Source organism: Ornithorhynchus anatinus, chromosome X1 (assembly GCF_004115215.2).
Source record: "Ornithorhynchus anatinus isolate Pmale09 chromosome X1, mOrnAna1.pri.v4, whole genome shotgun sequence".
Classification (NCBI taxonomy): domain Eukaryota; kingdom Metazoa; phylum Chordata; class Mammalia; order Monotremata; family Ornithorhynchidae; genus Ornithorhynchus; species Ornithorhynchus anatinus.
Window position 1 is genome coordinate 48062463 of NC_041749.1, and position 19490 is coordinate 48081952.

The window sequence follows — 19490 nt, forward strand, 5'->3', positions numbered from 1 at the left end:
TTGTTTGGAGCGGAGGTTGATAGGCAACCACTGGAGTTGTTTAAGAAGGGGAGTGACATGCCCAGATCGTTTCTGCAGGAAGATGAGCCGGGCAGCAGAGTGAAGAATAGACTGGAGCGGGGCGAGAGAGGAGGAAGGGAGGTCAGAGAGAAGGCTGACACAGTAGTCTAGCCGGGATATAACGAGAGCCCGTAGCAGTAAGGTAGCTGTTTGGGTGGAGAGGAAAGGGCGGATCTTGGCGATATTGTAGAGGTGAAACTGGCAGGTCTCGGTAACGGATAGGATGTGTGGGGTGAACGAGAGAGACGAGTCAAGGATGACACCGAGATTGCGGGCCTGAGAGACGGGAAGGATGGTCGTGCCATCCACGGTGATAGAGAAGTCTGGGAGAGGACCGGGTTTGGGAGGGAAGATGAGGAGCTCAGTCTTGCTCATGTTGAGTTTTAGGTGGCGGGCCGACATCCAGGTGGAGACGTCCTGGAGGCAGGAGGAGATGCGAGCCTGAAGGGAGGGGGAGAGGACAGGGGCGGAGATGTAGATCTGCGTGTCATCTGCGTAGAGATGGTAGTCAAAGCCGTGAGAACGAATGAGTTCACCGAGGGAGTGAGTGTAAATGGAGAACAGAAGAGGGCCAAGAACTGACCCTTGAGGAACTCCAACAGTTAAAGGATGGGAGGGGGAGGAGGCGCCAGCGAAGGAGACCGAGAATGACCGGCCAGAGAGGTAAGAGGAGAACCAGGAGAGGACAGAGTCCGTGAAGCCAAGGTGAGATAAGGTATGGAGGAGGAGGGGATGGTCGACAGTGTCAAAGGCAGCAGAGAGGTCAAGGAGGATCAGAATGGAGTAGGAGCCATTGGATTTGGCAAGAAGGAGGTCATGGGTTACCTTAGAGAGAGCAGTCTCGGTAGAGTGGAGGGGACGGAAGCCAGATTGGAGGGGGTCTAGGAGAGAATGGGAGTTAAGTAATTCTAAGCATCGATTGTAGACGACTCGTTCTAGGATTTTGGAAAGGAAGGGTAGTAGGGAGATAGGGCGATAACTGGAGGGGGAATTGGGGTCAAGAGCGGGTTTTTTTAGGATGGGTGGGACGTGGGCATGTTTGAAGGCAGCGGGGAAGGAGCCATTGGAGATTGAGTGGTTAAAAATAGAAGTTAAGGAAGGGAGGAGGGCGGGGCGATGGTTTTAATAAGGTGAGAGGGAGTGGGGTCCGAGGCGCAGGTGGAGGGGGTGGCACTTGCGAGGAGGGAGGAGATCTCCTCTGAGGATACTGGAAGGATGGGAAAGTAGGGGAGAGGGTTGGTGGGGTGGAGGGGAGAGGCGGAGGGGTGACTTTGGGGAGCTCAGACCTGATTGTGTTGATTTTCGTGAGGAAATAGGTGGCCAGATCATTGGGGGTGAGAGATGGGGGAGGGGGAGGAACAGGGGGCCTAAGGAGAGAGTTAAAGGTCCAGAACAATCGGCGGGGGTGACGGGCATGGGTGTCGATGAGGGAGGAGAAGAAGTTTTGCGTGGCGGAGGAGAGGGCAGAGTTAAGGCAGGAAAGGATAAATTTGAAGTGTGTGAGGTCGGCTTGGTGCTTGGACTTTCGCCAGCAGCGCTCAGCAGCTCGAGCATAGGAGCGTAGGAGGCGAACAGAGGAGGTGATCCAGGGCTGTGGGTTAGTGGAGCGAGAGCGGCGGAGGGAAAGGGGGGCGAGAGAGTCGAGATGAGTAGAGAGGGTGGAGTTGAGAGCGGAGACCTGATCGTCGAGAGTGGGAAGAGAGGACAGGGCGGCAAGGTGAGGAGAGATGCTATTGGAAAGACGGATGGGATCAAGAGAGCGGAGGTCTCTGTGGGGCAGTAGCGAAGATTTGCAGGGGGAGGGAGTGTGAGAGATGAGGCAGGTGAGAAGGTTATGGTCAGAGAGAGGGATTTCAGAGTTGGTGAGGGAGGAGATAGTGCAGCGGTAGGAGATGACGAGATCGAGGGTGTGACCGAGTCGGTGAGTGGGCGCGGTACGGTGGAGGAGGAGGTCGGCAGAGTCGAGGAGGGATAGCAGGCGGGTGGCAGAGGAGTCGTCGGGTACATCCATATGGATGTTGAAGTCTCCAAGGATCAGAGTGGGCAGAGAGAAGGAGAGAAGGAAGGTGAGAAAGGGGTCAAGATGGTTGAAGAAGTCGGAGGTGGGACCGGGAGGGCGGTAGATGACAGCGACGTATCTGGAGGGGGGTGGTAGAGGTGAATGATATGGGCTTCGAAGGGGGGGGGGGGGGGGGAGGAGGGATAGTGCGGAAGCGGCAACGGGGCGAGAGGAGGAAGCCGACGCCTCCTCCCTTACCGGTGAGTCTGGGGGAGTGGGAGAAGGAGAGGCCTCCGCTGGAGAGAGTGGCGGCGGAGACCGTGTCTTTGGGAGAGAGCCACGTTTCCGAAAGGGCGAGGAGGAGGAGAGAGCGGGAGAGGAAAAGGTCATGGACGAAAGGTAGCTTACCTGTAATAGAGCAGGGGTTCCAGAGGCCACACTTGAAAGTAGCTGTGGGTGCAAGGGGGGGAGGGGGTGAAGGGCGGGGGAAGGGGAGGGTTTGGATGGGAAGGAAGTGCCGGGGCCCTGGACGGGGAGAGGGGGATGAGGGGTAGCGGTGGGACAAGAGGACTGGGACGGGGCGTGGGTGGGGAAGAGAGAAGGGGGGAGGGGGTGAGGAGGGGGTTTGGTGGGGGGAAGAGTAGGGGGAGGGGGAAGGGGGGTAGCGCTGGTAAAGTTATAAAGTAACTTTATAAAGTTATAAAGTAACCCTGAGATTCAGAACGAGCAAAGCCTGAGCTCTTCTGCGGCTGACCCCTCATCAACATCCAGGCTATCTGGAGAGAGGAATGGAGAGATCCATTTCTGCTGGACCGACAGAAGTCTGGGAAAGTGACTTTTATTGCCACTTCCCCGTCTATCAAACAGGCAGGCTGCTAGGACTCCTTAAAGGGAAAACTGATGCTAAGTAAAGCGGTTCCTGGATCCTCCTGGGAAACGGGCTGTAGAAAATGAGTTCTGGCAAGAAGAGTGAATCCCCCATGCTACCTGGTTGAAGGTAGAATTCCCACATTCCCAGCATTTAGCGGACCTGGAGTATGTAGAATGTGTTTCCTTTTTAAAGGAAGAGAAAAAATGAATCTATAAAAAAGCACGGCCAACTCTCCTCACCCTTGTGGAGAAGGAAGTGCAGAGGCACGGGCGTTTTCTCTCCCTTGGCAGCTGGACATGACTCCACTACAGAAGCTTAGTGCACATTTCCACTCCACTGGCTCATGTCAAAAAGCTACTTCTCAGCTTTTTGTACCATAAGGGGCAAAGCAGGAAGCAGGAACACACGAGTCAACTGCTCCTCGTCAACTGCTCTTCGGGTAAAAGTCACCCTAGGGCAGCCTGGCGTTTCACCCTACCCAAGAGAGCCTCAGGCCTAAGTGGTGGGGAAGGGGAACAAAGCGGCCAACACTCCAGCACAAATGTTGCCCCTGGAGCCATTCTTGAGCATTCCTACCACTCTAGGCTGGAGCCCAGCTTAGAGCAAAAACTGATCACCCCAAGAGGGGGCTCGCAAATCCCTCGAGAGGGAAAGGCCCACAGCACATTTGTCTTCTCTCTTCCTCTGGCATAACCTGCTACTCTGCCGGAGGGAGCAACCAATAGACCCTTTGGATTCTGCTAAACTCTTCTGAGCGCTCGGGACCCTGTTTGGGCCCCACAACAACCACTTGGGAGAAAACATTTCTGGAAAGTCCTATACAATGAGGGCCACTGACCACGGGTTCAGGGGGTATCTCAGACTATTCTGCTCATCCAGCCCAAAAGAAAAAAAAAACAACAACAAAAAACAAAACTCAACAGGCCCCTTTTAGGAGGTTCACCTTCACTCCCTCAATACAATCCCCCCGACCTTCCAATAAATTGGCATGTCGAACTTCAGGTGAATGGGAGGACTTTTCTGAAGGTGTTTTTTCTGCATCGCACCAATTGCTTGGACTGCATTATGGAGTGGGCCAACAACCCCTTTGCCCAAGAAGGACGATCTTCAATTCCACAGGGAATCAGGGGAGCCCAGAGATTTTTGCTGTGGCACATTCAGCAACCCCACGCTCTGCCAGGTTTCAACAACCTCCCAGGACTTGCGGCCCTTTGCTGACAATGCCCAACTTTCCTGGCCCAGAGATGGCTCCGGTCCAGAAATGGGCACAGCCCCAAGCTGGCCCGTTTCATAATGTCCTGGCTAGAGAGGAAGGCCCTGGAGGGCAAACTGGCCACCTGGCCCCTGTGCTTAGCAAAAACTTAAATTCTCAAAACTAGAGTTCACACATAAGAGAACAATTCCCTTTCCTCGCCCACCTAAAAAAAAGCCAGCTCTGCCTGGGCTATTTTGCTCTCCTTCCTTGCATTTCCTCATTAGGTTTCAGCGCCAGCGTGTGCATCCTTAGTGAGTTTGTGCTTCGGGGAATCCACCGAAGGGACCATCAGGACAGAGTACGGATGAAGCCTAGGGAAGAAAAGCTAGGATGGTAGGGGGTGGGGAAAGGGGCCGGAAAGAGTGGGTGAGACCTGGGAGATACTTGCAAGTTTAAACTGATCCAAGAGCCAGGTTTACAAACAGAATTAGGCAAGCAAAAAATGCAAGCTGGAGGGGGTGAGTGAAAGAGTGGAGGGGAGAATGCTGAGAACACTCAAGGCTCTCCTTAAATTTCTGTTGATGGGAAAATGGACACGCTGTTTTTCTGATTAGCTCTTTTGGCCTTATTTGCTCATTAAAAGCGGGAGATGAGCACAGTGATACATCCTACGAATTGGAGGTTTTAGGCTGGGTTAATGGGAAGAATTTTCAACAGGAGGCAACTTGTGAGTATAAAACACTCCCAATAATTCTGGCCCCAAGTTTAGACATACAAGAGAAGAAAGTCTTGTTAGAATTTTTTTTTAAACTCTAGCACTGTTATCAAATTTCACTTGGACTCCTCAGAGATTGAATTATTTTTATATTAGGATGAGGGAATTTTGAGGAGCCACAGTAGGCCACCCCCTGAGGAATTTACAATAAAAAACACCATGCTCACAAAAGCCCAGTGCCACTGGATGAAAACATGAAAGGGAAATCTATCAGTCACAACGATTGAGCACTTACAGTGTGCAAGGCCTGGTACTAAGTGTTTGGGAGAGTACAATATAAGAAAGCTGGTAGACATGTTCCCTGCCCACAATCCATTCTACCCAGTTTCCTGAACAAATGCAAACCAAGTAGGCTGAAAAAGACACAGAAAAACGGTAAAAGGCAAACCCCAGTACTAGTCCACATTTCTGTAAGCCTTTCAGCAGCTTCCAGCAGACACTGAAATGTAGTCAACTTGCTCTTTGGCTCAGGGAACCACTAGTGTGGAGACACTGAAACCAACTGCTTGATTTAGGGGGAAAACACGATCTCGAGGGCACTGAGTGGATTGCCGGGGGGAGAAGACACACAGGATCTCAGCTACAAAGACTCCCCAGAAGGCGAAAACGACAACATTCCATGTGTCTTCCTTGCTTTCGATGCTCCAGAGGCTTGCTAAAAACTATGTAGGCTTGAAGGAAATACTTTCAATTGCTGCTTTTCAAAACGTGGATTTTAAGACTAGGCTGGTTACCTTGAAATCAGGCATTTGGTCTGACAGAACTGTTGAGTCAGAGAAAACACACACACACACACACACACACACTCCCCCCCACCCCACCATGTGGCATGTAAAAGGAGGTTGTGCAGTGGTGCCTGCAGGAACCTGGCTAAGCGGATGAACGGCAGGATAGGGATCCTGATCAGCACTGACACCAGACACCTGGCATGCTAACACTGTTTAGATCAAATCACGCCCAGACACTGTGGGACTGGCAGTCCCAAAATGCTAACCACTCAGGGAGGCGTTCATTCACCCTGGGACAGACTGGCAGGCAAGAGAGAGGGGGAAACCTGACAAGAACCCAAGAGACAGAACCCTCAGCTTCAGTCCAGGAACTGGTCCTAGGCTCCTGGGTCCCGTCCTCACCTCAGACCCACAACGTTACTGTGAAACAGGGCACTCGAGAGTGGGCCACTGTTAACATATCCCAAAGTGACCTCCCCATACCCACCCCAATCTACACCTTTTAGCAATTAGATTTTATCATTCCTGCAAATGCCATCATAGACCAAGGCTGTCCTAGCTTGCAAGCGTGCCCAACTGCAGATATGTAATCTGTTAACTGTTGGCCATGGGGGTGGGGGGGGAGGGGGGACCATCAAAAACAAATACATCAACACGCAATCAGCGATCAACCCCGGCCAAATCATCTGGGCCCACTCACCTGTGAGTGAGGACCTTGCAGGCCATCCCGAATATTGCAGCGAGCCCCCCGGAATATTTCCGGTAGAGGGACTTTGCCTGAAAAATCATAGAGGAAGAGGCTGCTGCCAAGGAGTAACCGGCTGCGTCCTGCCAGACAGAGCTCTCCTGCCTTTGAAACGCTGCTGCTGCTGCTGCTGCTGCTGCTGCTGTTGCAGTCTAAATAGAAGCAGACTGCAACATGAGGTCACTCCCGACAAGAGGCTGCCCAATCAACACTCCCAAGTGTCCCCCCAGGCGCTTCACCGCTTCCTCCAGGAACAAAACAGGGAGCTGCTGGTTGAAATGCTCGCAGAGTCTTCTAATACTGATCGGTAAAGATCTCGGCACAGTACAGATTTATTACAAATAACCCAGGCAAGATGGGCCTAGTCCTGAGACCGGCTTCAGAAAGGACCTGAGAGGGGAAACTGTCTGATTGGAAATGTATTTAGTCAAACTGGATCCTAGAGTCCCATAAACTTGGAGGTGGTTTTACCAAAGCTATTAATATTCATTCAATTGCATTTATTGAGAACTTACTGAGTGCAAAGCACTGTACTAAGCACTTAATGTTCATGGCTCAGTTCCAGAAGCTCTCACAATTCATTTCAAAACCTTTGCAGCCTCTTCTTTTGGCCTCACTTGGGGCTTCCCAGCTGATGTAATGGACCCGTGAAACCTCTTGTTGTTGGTTGACAAAGCCAACGTTACAAGCAGCATGGTCTGTGGGAAAAAGCACGGGCCCGGGAGCCAGAGGACCTGGCTTCTAATCTGTTTTACTGTACTCTCCCAAGCGCTTAGTACAGTGCTCTGTACAGTAAGCACTCAAATACCACTAATCGATTGATTCTAATTCCATCTCCATCATTTGTCTGAAGGGTGACCTTGGGCAAGTCACTTAACTTCTCTGTGCCTCAGTTTCCTCACCTGCAAAATGGGGATTCAATACCTGTTTGCTCTCCTACTTAGACTGTGAGCCCTGTGTGGGACCTGATCATCTTATATCTAACCCACCACTTAGTCCAGTGCTTGGCACAGAGTAAGTGCTTATTAAATATTATTATTATTATCATCAGCTTGATTTCACCTAGGGCTTTCAGTCCCCAAGTGTTTCACCATTAATTAGCTCATTTTTGGTCTGCACCTTCTCCTACGGGGTAGGAAAAGGCAAGCACCATATTCTCCCCTTCTTCAGATGAGGACACTGAGACCCAGAGAGGTTAAATGACTTGCCCAAGGTCACAGAATTGGGACTAAAGCCCAGGCCCTGCAGCTCTTAGGCCTGGGCTCTTTCCAATAGACCATGCTACCTCCCTATATTGCAATTTCATAAATTAGCAGAGGGCCAAGCCTTGGCCTACAAGGAATTTTACTCTGGGAAAGAAAATCTTTGACTCCAGCTGGAAATGGTTCACTAGGACATTAACCCTACATTATTCTGGCCCCAGGAGCAACAGGGCAATGACAATGGAAATTGCAAGTCGGCTAGTGAATTTCACAAGCCAAGTCCTTTTTCCACCCAGAAAGCATCAGATCCTATTTCCATTATGCAAATGGCAAGGGAAACAGAAGGGCAAGGCAGGCAAAACCCTGTTCTAAGCCTTCTCCCCGGCCCCACCTCAGGGTCTTCTAACTCTTCCACCCCATACCAGGAAGTGGGCCGTACCAGCCACCAGGAAGGCAACCAGCCTAAGCCCTGACAGCCACTGACTACCATGCAGATCCAGCAATTGGGCATTTTCTAAGCTCCAGATTACTTTCGCTAAAGGTAGTATATGTTAAGTATTTAGTGTAACACCTGGCACAAAGTAAGCATTTAACAATCACCATTTTTTTAAAGCAGCGTACTAAGCGCTTGGGGTAGGTAAAAGGTAATCAGGCTGGAAACAGTCCCCGTCCCTCTATGGACCTCTAAGTCGGAAGGTTTCCGAAAGCGCATCCAGACATGTACGGACTCACTAAGATGACACACTCACGCGCACACACTGTGTCTCGCCTCCAGCCCAATAATAATACATGTTAAATGCCAAACTCTGTGTGAAGCACCAGGATAGATGCAATAGAGTAGCATGGCCTAATGGGAAAAGGCTCAGCTTGGGAGTCCGAGGATGGGGGTCCAGCATTGTCGCTTGACTGCTGTGTGTGACCTTGGGCAAGTCATGTAACTTCTCGGTGCCTCCGTTTCCTTATCTGTAAAAGATTCAGGATGTGACCTCCAACTTAGACTATGAGCCCCATGGGGAAGGGGACTATGGCCAATCTAATTATCTTGTATCTACCCCAGCCCTTAATACAGTGCTTAACAAATACCACAATCATTATTACTATTATCATCATCATCAGAGTCGTGCTCCATAGGGGGCTCACAGTCTAAAGGTGAGGGAGAACAAGTATTTAATCCCCATTTAATAGATAAGGAAACTGAGGCTCAGAGAAGTTAAATGACTTGCCCAAAGTCACACAAAAGGCAAGTAGCAGAGCTGGGATTAGACCTAGGTCTCCTAACTCCCAGCCCTGTGCTCTTTCTCCTCTAGAAAATTATCTCGTTGTGGGCAGGGAACATGTCTACCAACTCTTGTTATATTATACTCTCCCAAGCGCTCAGTACAGTCTCTGCACACAGTAAGCGCTCGACAAATATGACCAATTGAATTCCTCTAAGCCAGGCTGCTTTTCACGTTTCTTGATATAGGGTGGGACTTGGGGCGCACTTGCAGCTTGTCCCCATTTGAACCCCACTTTTCCCAGCTGACAAGAGTAGATGGCAGAGTTATGATCACACTGCTTCCTTCAACCTCAAACTTTATCATCAGCTTGGACAATAGTAGCATAAACAGTGTGCGAAGCACTGGCAAAGACTACATGGGTACCAAGTGGACACAGGCCCTGTCCCTTGGGGAGTTTCAGTCTGAAAGGAACAGAGACATGCCTGTGTGGAAGACAGCAGCGATGGCTGAAAGTCTCAGGAGGCAGAGGCCATGGGAGTTGGGGGAGGAAAGAATGGAAAAAGCCCACGAGAAAGAGAACCAACGGGGGCTGGGATGGTAGAGGAATAAGAAGGGTGGGAGGAGAGAAAAGTCCAGGACGAGGGACAGTACATTCCAAGCACACCACACTTATGAGAAAGCAGAAAAAGAAAGCCCATGTCCCTTGGGGGGGTGGGCCCAGCTGTGTGGTCCACTGTCTGTAGGGTGGAAAGAAGGGGACAGGCACTGTCCCTCTCCCTCACCTGATTGCTGTCCTGTGGGTCTATATCGACACACAAACAACAGCTGAAGAAAAATACAGGTAGAGTAACAAAGGTGGCCAAACAGGTGTAAAACACAAATGGAATGCAATGCCCACCATGTCCAAATCAAGAACAACAACAACAACAAAACCACCCCAACACAAACAAAAAAACCCAAATGAAATGAAAGAAAAGGGAGCAATGGAAACAGAGAAAGAGGGGCTAGGAGGTGGGCCCCAATGCCTCATGCCTCCTGTCACAGCAGACCCCCAGAATCCCTCCCTATCTTTTGGTGGAAAGGCCAGGACAGCCCTGTCACAGCCATCTGGCAGATGGCACAGAAAAAGATCCAGAGGATCTGAAAGAGGGAAACTCATCTGTAAGCACTTAAAAAGTGAGACTTCCAACTTCCAACTTCCACCTATTTGGTCTTATCTCTATGGTCCCTCTCAAAATCTGAATGGATACTACATCCCAACTATATATATATGTTTATATATGTATATATAAATTATATATAGTCCAATATGGGCACTGATGAGAGATTCTAAAAAACAAAAATCCCTCTGATTAGCCAGGGTTAAATGACCTAAATGGGACACAACTCTAAGGTCTTCCAACTGCGGAATTTCAATTTCTGTTGGAAAAGTTAATCAGAAATAGTTCTCCCTGCACTGGGCTACATTTTCATTCCATTTGTTCCCTATTTTACAGAGCGAGACTTCTATGGCCATATAAATCACTGGTCCTTCAGATTCCACCTGCTCGGATACCCTATTCCTCGCCCAAAATCAATGCTGTTTGGGTCAGCTGCAATGGAAATAACTCTGGAAGAGAGCAGCAAATGGACTCTTATTCTAATGGAGCCATCCTTAATATGAAAGGAAAAAGGAAAAGGAAAACTATAGCTGTGAAAGGACTGCTTTTCAAAAACTCTTCCTCTGGGGACGAACTGAAAAGGAAGTTTGCTGTCTTTGCCGACATGCTCCTTCCTAGCCACCGGTGACACAAATCCCCAGCCAAGCTTCTCTGTGGCTCAGCGTTTACCCACGAAGACGGGATATATAGGAACACGGATGTCTGAGCCACTAACCAGCAAATCACGAGCTCCCTTCCGCAGGAACCTGAGGTGACCAAGTGAGTCCTTTGCCAGCTCCCTACAGAGTCCTCCATCACTTTTTCTCATGGGGGGGGAGCCTCTCCCTGTTCCACAGCCCCCCCCCCCCATCACTGCCAGGCCCCTCGGGGCCCTCCTCCCTCTACTCTCCGACTGTCACCCTGACCTTTGTGTGCTCCCAGGACTCTATTTCCTATCTTGCCCCACCTACATCAAAGTAAAAGCAGGTGAGGGGCCTATTTTCTCCTCAGAGTTGGGGTAAACGTTTGCATGCTTTTAACTGAATATTCACTTGGAATATTTTTCACCAAGACATATTTCCTATTTTCACCTCACATTAACCATGACTACTCAGCACTCTGATCTCTCTGTTGCTTTTGATGCTGTGGATCACTCACGCTTCCTCGAAATTCTCAGGACTGTTTTGCTGAGCCAGTACTAAGCTGGTTCTCCTCCCATATCTCTCTGACTGCTCAGTCTCTCAGTTCCATCTGCTGGCTCCTCCCCTTCCTCTCATCCTCTTTCCACGGGCGTCCCTGGAGGCTCTGTTCTGGGCCCTCCACTATTCTCGTTCTCCCCTCTTTCTCAGGGAGCTGGCCCGCTCATGTGGCTTCAGATACCACCTCTATGCTGAGGACTCCCTCATCTGCCTCTCTAGCCTTGACCTGCAACTCTGCGTCTCCTCTTGCCTCCAGGACACCTCCACTTGGATGTCCCATCGGCATTTCAAACCCAACATGTCAAAGACATAATTTCTTCCTCCTTCCCACTGAACCCGCTCCCCCAACTGACTCTGCCATCTTGGGCATCACCAGCACCATCCTCCCCATCCCAGAAATCCACCACCCTGGTGTTCTCCTCAATGCTTCGCTGTCAACTAACTCCCGCCTCCAGTCCGCTGCCAAATCCGGACGGTTCTTCCTGTCCCGAGTCTCCCAGATCCATCCCTTCCTTTCCTCCCAAACTGCCAACGCCCTGATAGGGGCTCTGATCTTGTTCTGGCAAGGCTACTACTACTCCAGCCCCCTCACTGGCCTCCCAGGCTCCAACCACCGCTCGTCCCACATCTCTCCTCTCTTCAAAACCCTCCACTGTGCCCAGCTACATCAGGTAAAAACTCCTCCCGTTTAGCTACAGAGCTTGCCACCATCTGCCAATCCCCAACCTCTCACTTCCTGCTCTCTTCACCCTCTTTCTCCAGCTCACTGTCTTCACTCCTCCCAAACCAACCATCTCACTACCTCCCTCCTCACCATCCTGCTTCTATCCCCTGGCTTATGCTGCTCTCCCAGCCTGGAACTCCTTCCCTCCCCATAGTAGACAGATCCCAGCTCTCCCCAAATTTAAATCCCTCTTAAAATCCCACCCCTTCCAACAAGTCTCCTCTGATTGATTTTCCTGTACCCAGTCACATCATCCCTTCAAGCAACTCAAACTTACAAACTTATTTACACTGTCTTCAGTGCTCATATATACACATCAATCGATCAATTATATTTATTGAGCACTGACTGTGTGGAGAGCACAATGCAAGAGAGTTGGTATATACTCTCCCTGGCCATAAGGAGCTTATAGTCTACAGGGAGGGACCGATGTTAAAATAAATTACAAATGGGGAAATGGCAGGACCTAAGGATATGTATACAAAGATGAGGGTGAGTGAATACCAAATGCTTAAAGGGTACAGATCCAAGTGCAGAGGTGACGTGGAAGGGAGAGGGAGTAGGGCAAAGCGGCTTAGTTGGGGAAGGCCTCTTGCAAATGTGATTTTAGGATGACTTGGAAGATGGGGAGAGTGCTGGTCTGTCAGATATGAAGACAGAGTTCCAGGCCAGAGGGAGGATGGCAGCAGCAGCGAAATAGTACGGTGAATACACTGTGTTAGAGGAGTGAAGTGTGCAGGCTGGGTCACAGTGGGATATGAGCGAGGTGAGATAAACAGGGGAGAGTAGATGGACAATCACTGGAGGATCTTGAGAAGTGGGGAGACATGGACTGAACGTATTTTTAGAAAAATGATCTGGGCAGCAGAGTGAAGCGTGGTGTGGAGTGGGGAGAGACAGGAGGCAGGGAGGTCAGTAAGGAGGCCGATGCAGTAGCTGAGTAGTGCTTGGATTAATGTGGTAGCAGTTTGGATGGAGAGGGAAGAGCAGATTCTAGAGAAGTTTTGGCAGTAGAACTGACAGGATTTGGTGACAGTCTGAATATGTGGGTTGAATGACAGAGATGAGTCGAGGAGAACAGCACAGCGACAGTCCTGTGAGCCAGGAAGGACAGTGGTGCCGTCTAACAGTGATAGGAAAGTTAGGGGGAGGGGAGGGCTTGGGTGGGAAGGTGAGTTCTGTTATCTTAAATCTTAAATCTGAGGTGTCGGGGATGGGGGGAAGCGGGACCAAAGTAGAGTTGCCCTGAAGGCAGGAAAAAATGCCAGATCGCAGAGAAGAGTAATAGATTAGGGCCGGAGAGGTAGATTTGGGAATCATCTGCGTAGAGATTTTAGTTAATGCTGTGAATCCACTCGATTCATGTAACAGGACCACTCTAATTGTAAGTATTTTTCTGCTTCTCTTTTCTGTTAAGAACGTAAGCTCCTTATGGGCAGTGAACCCATCCCTTCTTTAGTCTGTACTTCTCAAGTGCGTAGTACAGTGTACTGCACCCCGTGGTTTTGGTAGAATTTACCCATTCTTAGATTCTGCCATCATTTCCAAGTGCACTAGAAATCTGCTTGTATCCCTGCACACCTCCAGAATCAGACTCCAGAACAAGAATATTTATGGAGAGTAGGCAGAACACTGAACTAGGGGCTTGGGGAACGTACAAACCAAAGAGAAGACATGATTCCTTCCTCCTCAGGAAATATGTCCAATAGGGCAATTCCAAAATGAGCTCGGAGAAACAATAGAGCTAAAAATTCCATCCTGTCGATTCACTGTACCTTGTGGATGCTGTAACACTACTCGATTCCAAGATATCTTCCGTCAGCCTGAGGTGTACCAGCTCTGGCGTCTCGTTGGATTTTTCTGGGCAATCTTCGGGAAGTTCTTCCGATGGCTCAAGCTTTTCATCTTCCTCATCTTCTTCTGAGAGTTCATTAATCTTAAAGACAAAAGGAGAGGTAGGTTTTGAGAGCAACATTGAGTACACGCAGCAAAACAAGGACAAGATGATCTCTGGTATCTACTAAAGGTCTAGTTCTGGAAGTCCCCTAGCCACACCCTAAGACTACAGGGCAGGGAGAGCGTGCGCAGTGAGACTGGGAATTCAAGAGACTGGGAACTGCTTGTGCACAGTACATGCACATTGGCTTCTTGGCCTTTCATCCAGGCCAAGCACTACAGACCAATCTGTATGTGTGTGTTGGGCCGGGGGGTAGAGAGGAAAGGAGAGCTCCTTGCCTCACTCCAGCACCCATCCTGAAGAAAGCCAACTCCAAACTAATGCAGCCCGCAACTCATTTCTAGGGGTGATGCAGTGTGCCTGGGCCCATTCCATTGGGAGTCTGGTTAGTTGCCAGCCAACGCCATTGATGGAGCACCCAGGCGAGCAGGCTAATGGTAGGAAGATTTGCTCTCGTGGTGGTTCCCATTCTGTTTCAGCCCAGACGCTCAAAGTGCTGGTGTGAGGTGGTGAACATGGGTCTCTATGTCACACAGCCTCCTGACTGGCCCAAGGGATAGCATTTGCCCAGCGGTGCTGGCTGTTTTTGCCTGGCTGGGCTCTGAGGTGCAGGGTTGAGGGCTGGGAAAGCCCACATTCCAACAGTTCATTGGGAGAATGTCCTCCAGGGAAGCTGAGGGACCTGATCACCCGAGACGCAGCCCCATCTTCAGATTACTCGCCCTCAAGTGATTGGGGAGCTTCAGGTCAGGGATGCAGCAGGATGGCTTTCTTTTGAAAACAAGTGTCACAAAATGCCCCTGCCCTGCAGGGCTAGAGTTGGCAAGCAGGATGATCTAGAATACCACTGGGCACGGAAGGAAGCTGAAGAACCTGTGGTAGAGAAGAGTGGGGCCTCCCTGATGTCATCAGTTTGGGCAATGGAATGGGTTAGTTGGCATAGAACTGCCACTGGTTTTATCTCCAGGGGCTCAGGAATCCCACTGGAATTCACCCAGCAGGAGAAAATGCAAATTAGGCTCAACACTGGCCACACTACCCAGGAATCTGGTGCTGTTACTCCAGTTCTTATAATCCACAAGATGAGCGGTGAGCTCTTGGAGGGAAAGGAAAAGCAACGAAAGACTAGTTTTGGAATAAAAGAATGACTCCACCTATATCAACGTATCAAATCCGGGGAGTTCTGGAGAGGATCTCCCGAAAGACTAGCTTGACAATGGGATGAGGGTTTCTTCCCCACCTTGCAAGCATCAGGCACTGGTGAGCAAGGATTAGGAGCAGAAGAGCTGCCAAAGGGAAAAGTTGGTTGCCACAGAAACCCTGCCACTGGGCCACAAGTGTGAGCAAGCAGCACGGCTAGTGGAAAGAGTCCAGACCTGGGAGTCAGAGGTCCTGAGTTCTAATCCGCTTGCCACTTCTCTGCTGTGTGACCTTGGGCAAGTCACTTAACTTCTCTGTGTGTCTCAGTTACCTCATCTGAAAAATGGGGATTAAGACCGTGAGCTCCATGTGGGACACTGACTGCGTCCAATGTGATTTGCTTACACCTACCCTAGTGCTTACAGTGCCTGTCACACAGTAAGTGTTTAACAAATACCACTAAAAAAAAAAAGCAAGCGGCAACAGGGCAGCTGAGGGCAACAACAGGGATGCAGACCCAGAGCCTCCATGGGGTTTAGCGGCCTCCTGTTAAGGGGGAAACCTTCCCTGCCCAGCCCATGGAGGCGGAGGGCATTTAGCCCCTCTAGCCCCGCCTAGTGGAAAACACAAACAAGGCCAATGAAGGGGGAAGGCGGTGCTGCCGAAGCCTGAGCCCAGGGGACTGGCCCGGGGATGGCCAATGGATTCCCATCAGGGTTACCATTCACCACAAGGGGGCAGACAATACAAAGCACATCATCCTTCTTCCCGACGCATACACTGTCTAAATAGGAACGAAAGATAAAGGGAAATATTTTAACATTCGCAGTTATATGTATGTGGGTTGGGTGTTTGTGGGTGTGTGAAGAGATGCTCTCCCTCAAACAGACAAAATCATGACTGGCATCAAAATCAGTTTCAGGAGTAGGTGTCCAGAGTGAGTGATTCTAGTAGATTTCTGAAGGCATTGGAGGTTCGGGACAACAGATATTTTTGAAAACTGGGTAAGTCTGGCCGGGGGATTTGTTCTCAGAATTTTAGGTGAAGACGTAATCCAATATTTCACAACTGGCACCTGAAGAATCTTGTGCAAAGTGAAAAAATGGTCTGGTGTAGAATTCATTAGGCATAGAGTTAAAAAGCTTCCAGGAATAACACAATCTTTCACAAAAGGTGCAAGGCATGAACTGACATCAGCTAATAGCCACACAGGTTTTTTCTTGCATTGTTTTCAGCAACTGCTTGGATGGAGCTAATATGATAACTGTAGTAGAAAAGTGCTGTGACAAACCAAAGAACAGAGCCTGCTGGACAAAGTCACGTTCTCTAAATTAGTAGAGCGTGAGACTGGAACTCCCTCTCCTGCACCCCCCCCTCCCACTCTCTCTCTCTCTCAAATTAGACAAGGAACTCTCCCCTCAGACACCCTTCCCACTCTAGGAGCGATCCAAAGGAGCTCTTCTAGGCTGACCCCCTGCTCCCTCAAAGAACGACATCGATTCCCCATCCGTTCCAAGGATTGCTCTGAAACTGCCCTCCACTGCCTCTGTTCCCACGCTCAAGACTCCTCGCCCGTACTTACATCTCTTCCTCCTCGGACTGTGGGAATTCCCCTCTCTAGGGCCCCGTGAAATGCCAGCTCTCCAGGCTCCAGCTTGTGGAGAACGTTGCTGTCTGCCTTCTCAAATGTACAAAGAGACAGAGTTATATCTCCATCACCTCCATCTCCAACCAGTCCACTGGACTCACAGTTTATTCAGGAATCTACCACAAGCACACCTTCTCCGTACTACATACGATGTGAGCCCCATGTGGGTGGGACTTGATGATCTTGTATCTACCCCAGCACTTAGTACAGTGATTGACACATAGTAAGTGCTTAAAAATACTGTGATTCTTATTGTTATTCCCTTAGCATATTTCCAGAGGTGGGCTCGACCCATCTCCTCTCACACCTCCTTCTCTCTTCTCAACGCCCCCATTCCCATGGTCCGTGAGAAGCTTCTAGTTCTATGTGAGAAAGTACCAACATAAGTAAGACTTCAAGAATAAAGGAAGGAGAGATTTTTGTTCCTTCATCCAAATCCCAAAAGGTTTCCAGAAATGGGGCAGGAGCTAACCACAAGCCTAGAGATTAGTGGAACTATTTAATTTTTTAATTTATTTAATTTAATGTTACTTAATCAAGGTTGTGTACAGTTTAAAAGGGGCCAGTTTCACTCAGACGCTTTTATAATCACATCACCCTTGGGGGTCAAATCAAGGTTCTCGTCTACTTTACTTGGGAAAAATAAGCTTGAGAGGCACAGATCCTACTAGAGGATAAGCCTCTCCTAAGTCTGCTCCCAGATTCAGCACCTTAGCAGAATGTCTCCGGGAAACAAACTATGCTCTGCCTCCTCCTACTGTCTGGGCAGAACAGAGAAATCCAGCAGCTCGGATGAAGAGTGAATTGAGACGGGGGTAGCCACCAAGTGGCATGGGGCCAGGACAATTCTACATGCAGGTCGGTCAGCTCCCGAAGTGTTTCTTCAGCACAGGCAAATCTGTCTGCTCTTTAACTGGGCCGCAAAGCAGGGGTCCACTCCTGCCCGCTCCTGTTCAAAATTTAACCTAGGTTATATTGAGCCAGACTGAGTTGTTCTCCCCCCCAACCCCATGCTCATGCCCAACTTATTCAGGTCCCACTCCCAAAGAATAAGGTTAAGGGCAGGGCCTGTCCCCCAACCTGGGAGAAGGGGGCCAAAATGACACAGGACCAGGCAGGCAGCGGCCTGGAAGGCTGCTAAGAAGGCTTTGAAAGGATTGTGTCGAGTATCATCAGGGGAAGTTGAGGGGAAGCATTCCACTGTCAAGTCCCAAAAAGTCAAGGCTAAATTTTGGAATGCAGAGTCTTTAGCAATCAGATACTTTCTATAACCAATCTGGGCCAAGAGGGAAGATAAAACAAAAAGTACGATAAACTCCTGTGAACCCACTAGAAAACCGCAGGGCAGGCTGGCGGGGGAGGGGTGGAGAGGAGCGTAATTCTGAAACAAGTAGCACTGAGGCAAAATGAATCCTCACGGATTCTCCTGCGCTGCTGCTGCTCCCTCTGCTTTCAGAGACTAATTGGAAGTTGGAGGGGAACTGTCACTTCTCCTCTCTCCCTACCAGATTTTCTGAAGCTGCAACTGCATATGGTGGCTGACAACTAAAAACTTGTGCCAGAAATTCTGTCGCCAACTCAGGCTCCAGATTCCACCCACACATTTTCTTCACATATGTCCCCTTTACTTTCATGCACGCACCTGTACATCTCCTAACATGTGGCCTCCTTAAAAGTCACGGGCTTGAACCAAACTCTCGCTGGGCAGGTTTGTGGAGAAAGCAGCCTGACAAGCACGGAGAGGCCAGCTTCCTGGGAGTCGGTTAAAGAACGGGAACCTGGACGGGCCTGACGCGAAAGGCTCCTGAAGAGAACCTCGCGGACATCACTGGGCGTGAGCAGATGAGAATGTGCCTCTCAAACGGAGTTTTCAGGCAACGTGAACGCCATACGGCCTCATGCCGTGCTGCGCAAGGGACCTTCTCAGGAGTCTGGACACCGGGCCTTTGGGGGATCATTCACGAGCGGATCAAAATACAATCGTAGCTGAGGTCCCAGAACCAAACCTCCGCACGACCAAGGAAGGCAGGGAACACCAGCCTCTTAGAAGCATTTTCCATTTGGGCACCTGATACTATGCCGCTGCTCTGATAAGACTATGCATCACAATCTTTCTGACTGCCTCCAAGGTGAATTCCTGGATCCCAATAGTGATTTGTTCCGTCACTTGACAGAATACGTCATCACGTGAATCGACTTGGGTTTCACCACTTCTCTCCACATTTGAGACAAATCTTACCTGCTGAACACCCTCCACTTTGATCCACTCGCCACACCCCAGGTCGTGCTCTCCTTCCTCAGTGACCCCTCGTGTGGAAAAAGGAAAGAACAGGCAGCTTCCCTCCTTAAAGCCCAAGCCACCTGAACTAGCAGGCACCAGGGCAGACTCCACAAGATCCGGGACGCACAGTACGGCCGGGTTTCAAAAATAAGAGCCACCAATGTTCCCCATTCGACCGGAGGCGGGGCTCTGGAAGCAACTGTGTTCCACACGGCTACACTGTCACTGAAACTCCCGGATCGGAAAAAGGGATCTGCATGCACAAGTTCCACCAGAACCCCAGAGAGTCAAGGTAAAGCGAGATGCTGAGCAACCAGAGTATGCTTCAGTACACCCACCTGTTCAGTGACTGAGCTCAAATCATTAGTAGATGAAAAGTCTTCCTCTTCAGTCTCGAAGAATTCATAGTAGTTCTCTAGAAGCCCAGCCATTATCCTGCTTACGATCTCTTGCTCTTTCAGATCTTCCACATCAGTGTAAATGCTAGTAATGAAAAGTCCAAACTAGATTACAACTTCTGAGCTAATGTCCTCATCCAAGAGAGACATCAAAATTTCAACCACAGGAAAGAGAAGACACTTCTTTTCCGTTGCCTTGACTTCAACTA

General features: G+C 49.8%; 1 protein-coding gene across 6 annotated transcripts in view; it reads right to left on the reverse strand.

Moving 5' to 3' along the window:
• FAM13B (family with sequence similarity 13 member B) overlaps positions 1–19490 on the reverse strand; it is a 79392-nt gene that overhangs the window by 43298 nt on the left and 16604 nt on the right. For 5 of the 6 annotated variants that reach the window (XM_029050186.2, XM_029050182.2, XM_029050185.2 and 2 more), the window contains exons 5-7: positions 19222–19366; positions 16537–16632; positions 13633–13793 (exon numbers count right to left, since the gene is read on the reverse strand). In XM_029050186.2, the coding sequence (XP_028906019.1) occupies positions 13633–13793; positions 16537–16632; positions 19222–19366 (402 nt within the window). The remainder of the gene's footprint in view (positions 1–13632; positions 13794–16536; positions 16633–19221; positions 19367–19490) is intronic. The other variant, XM_029050184.2, reaches the window with a different exon arrangement.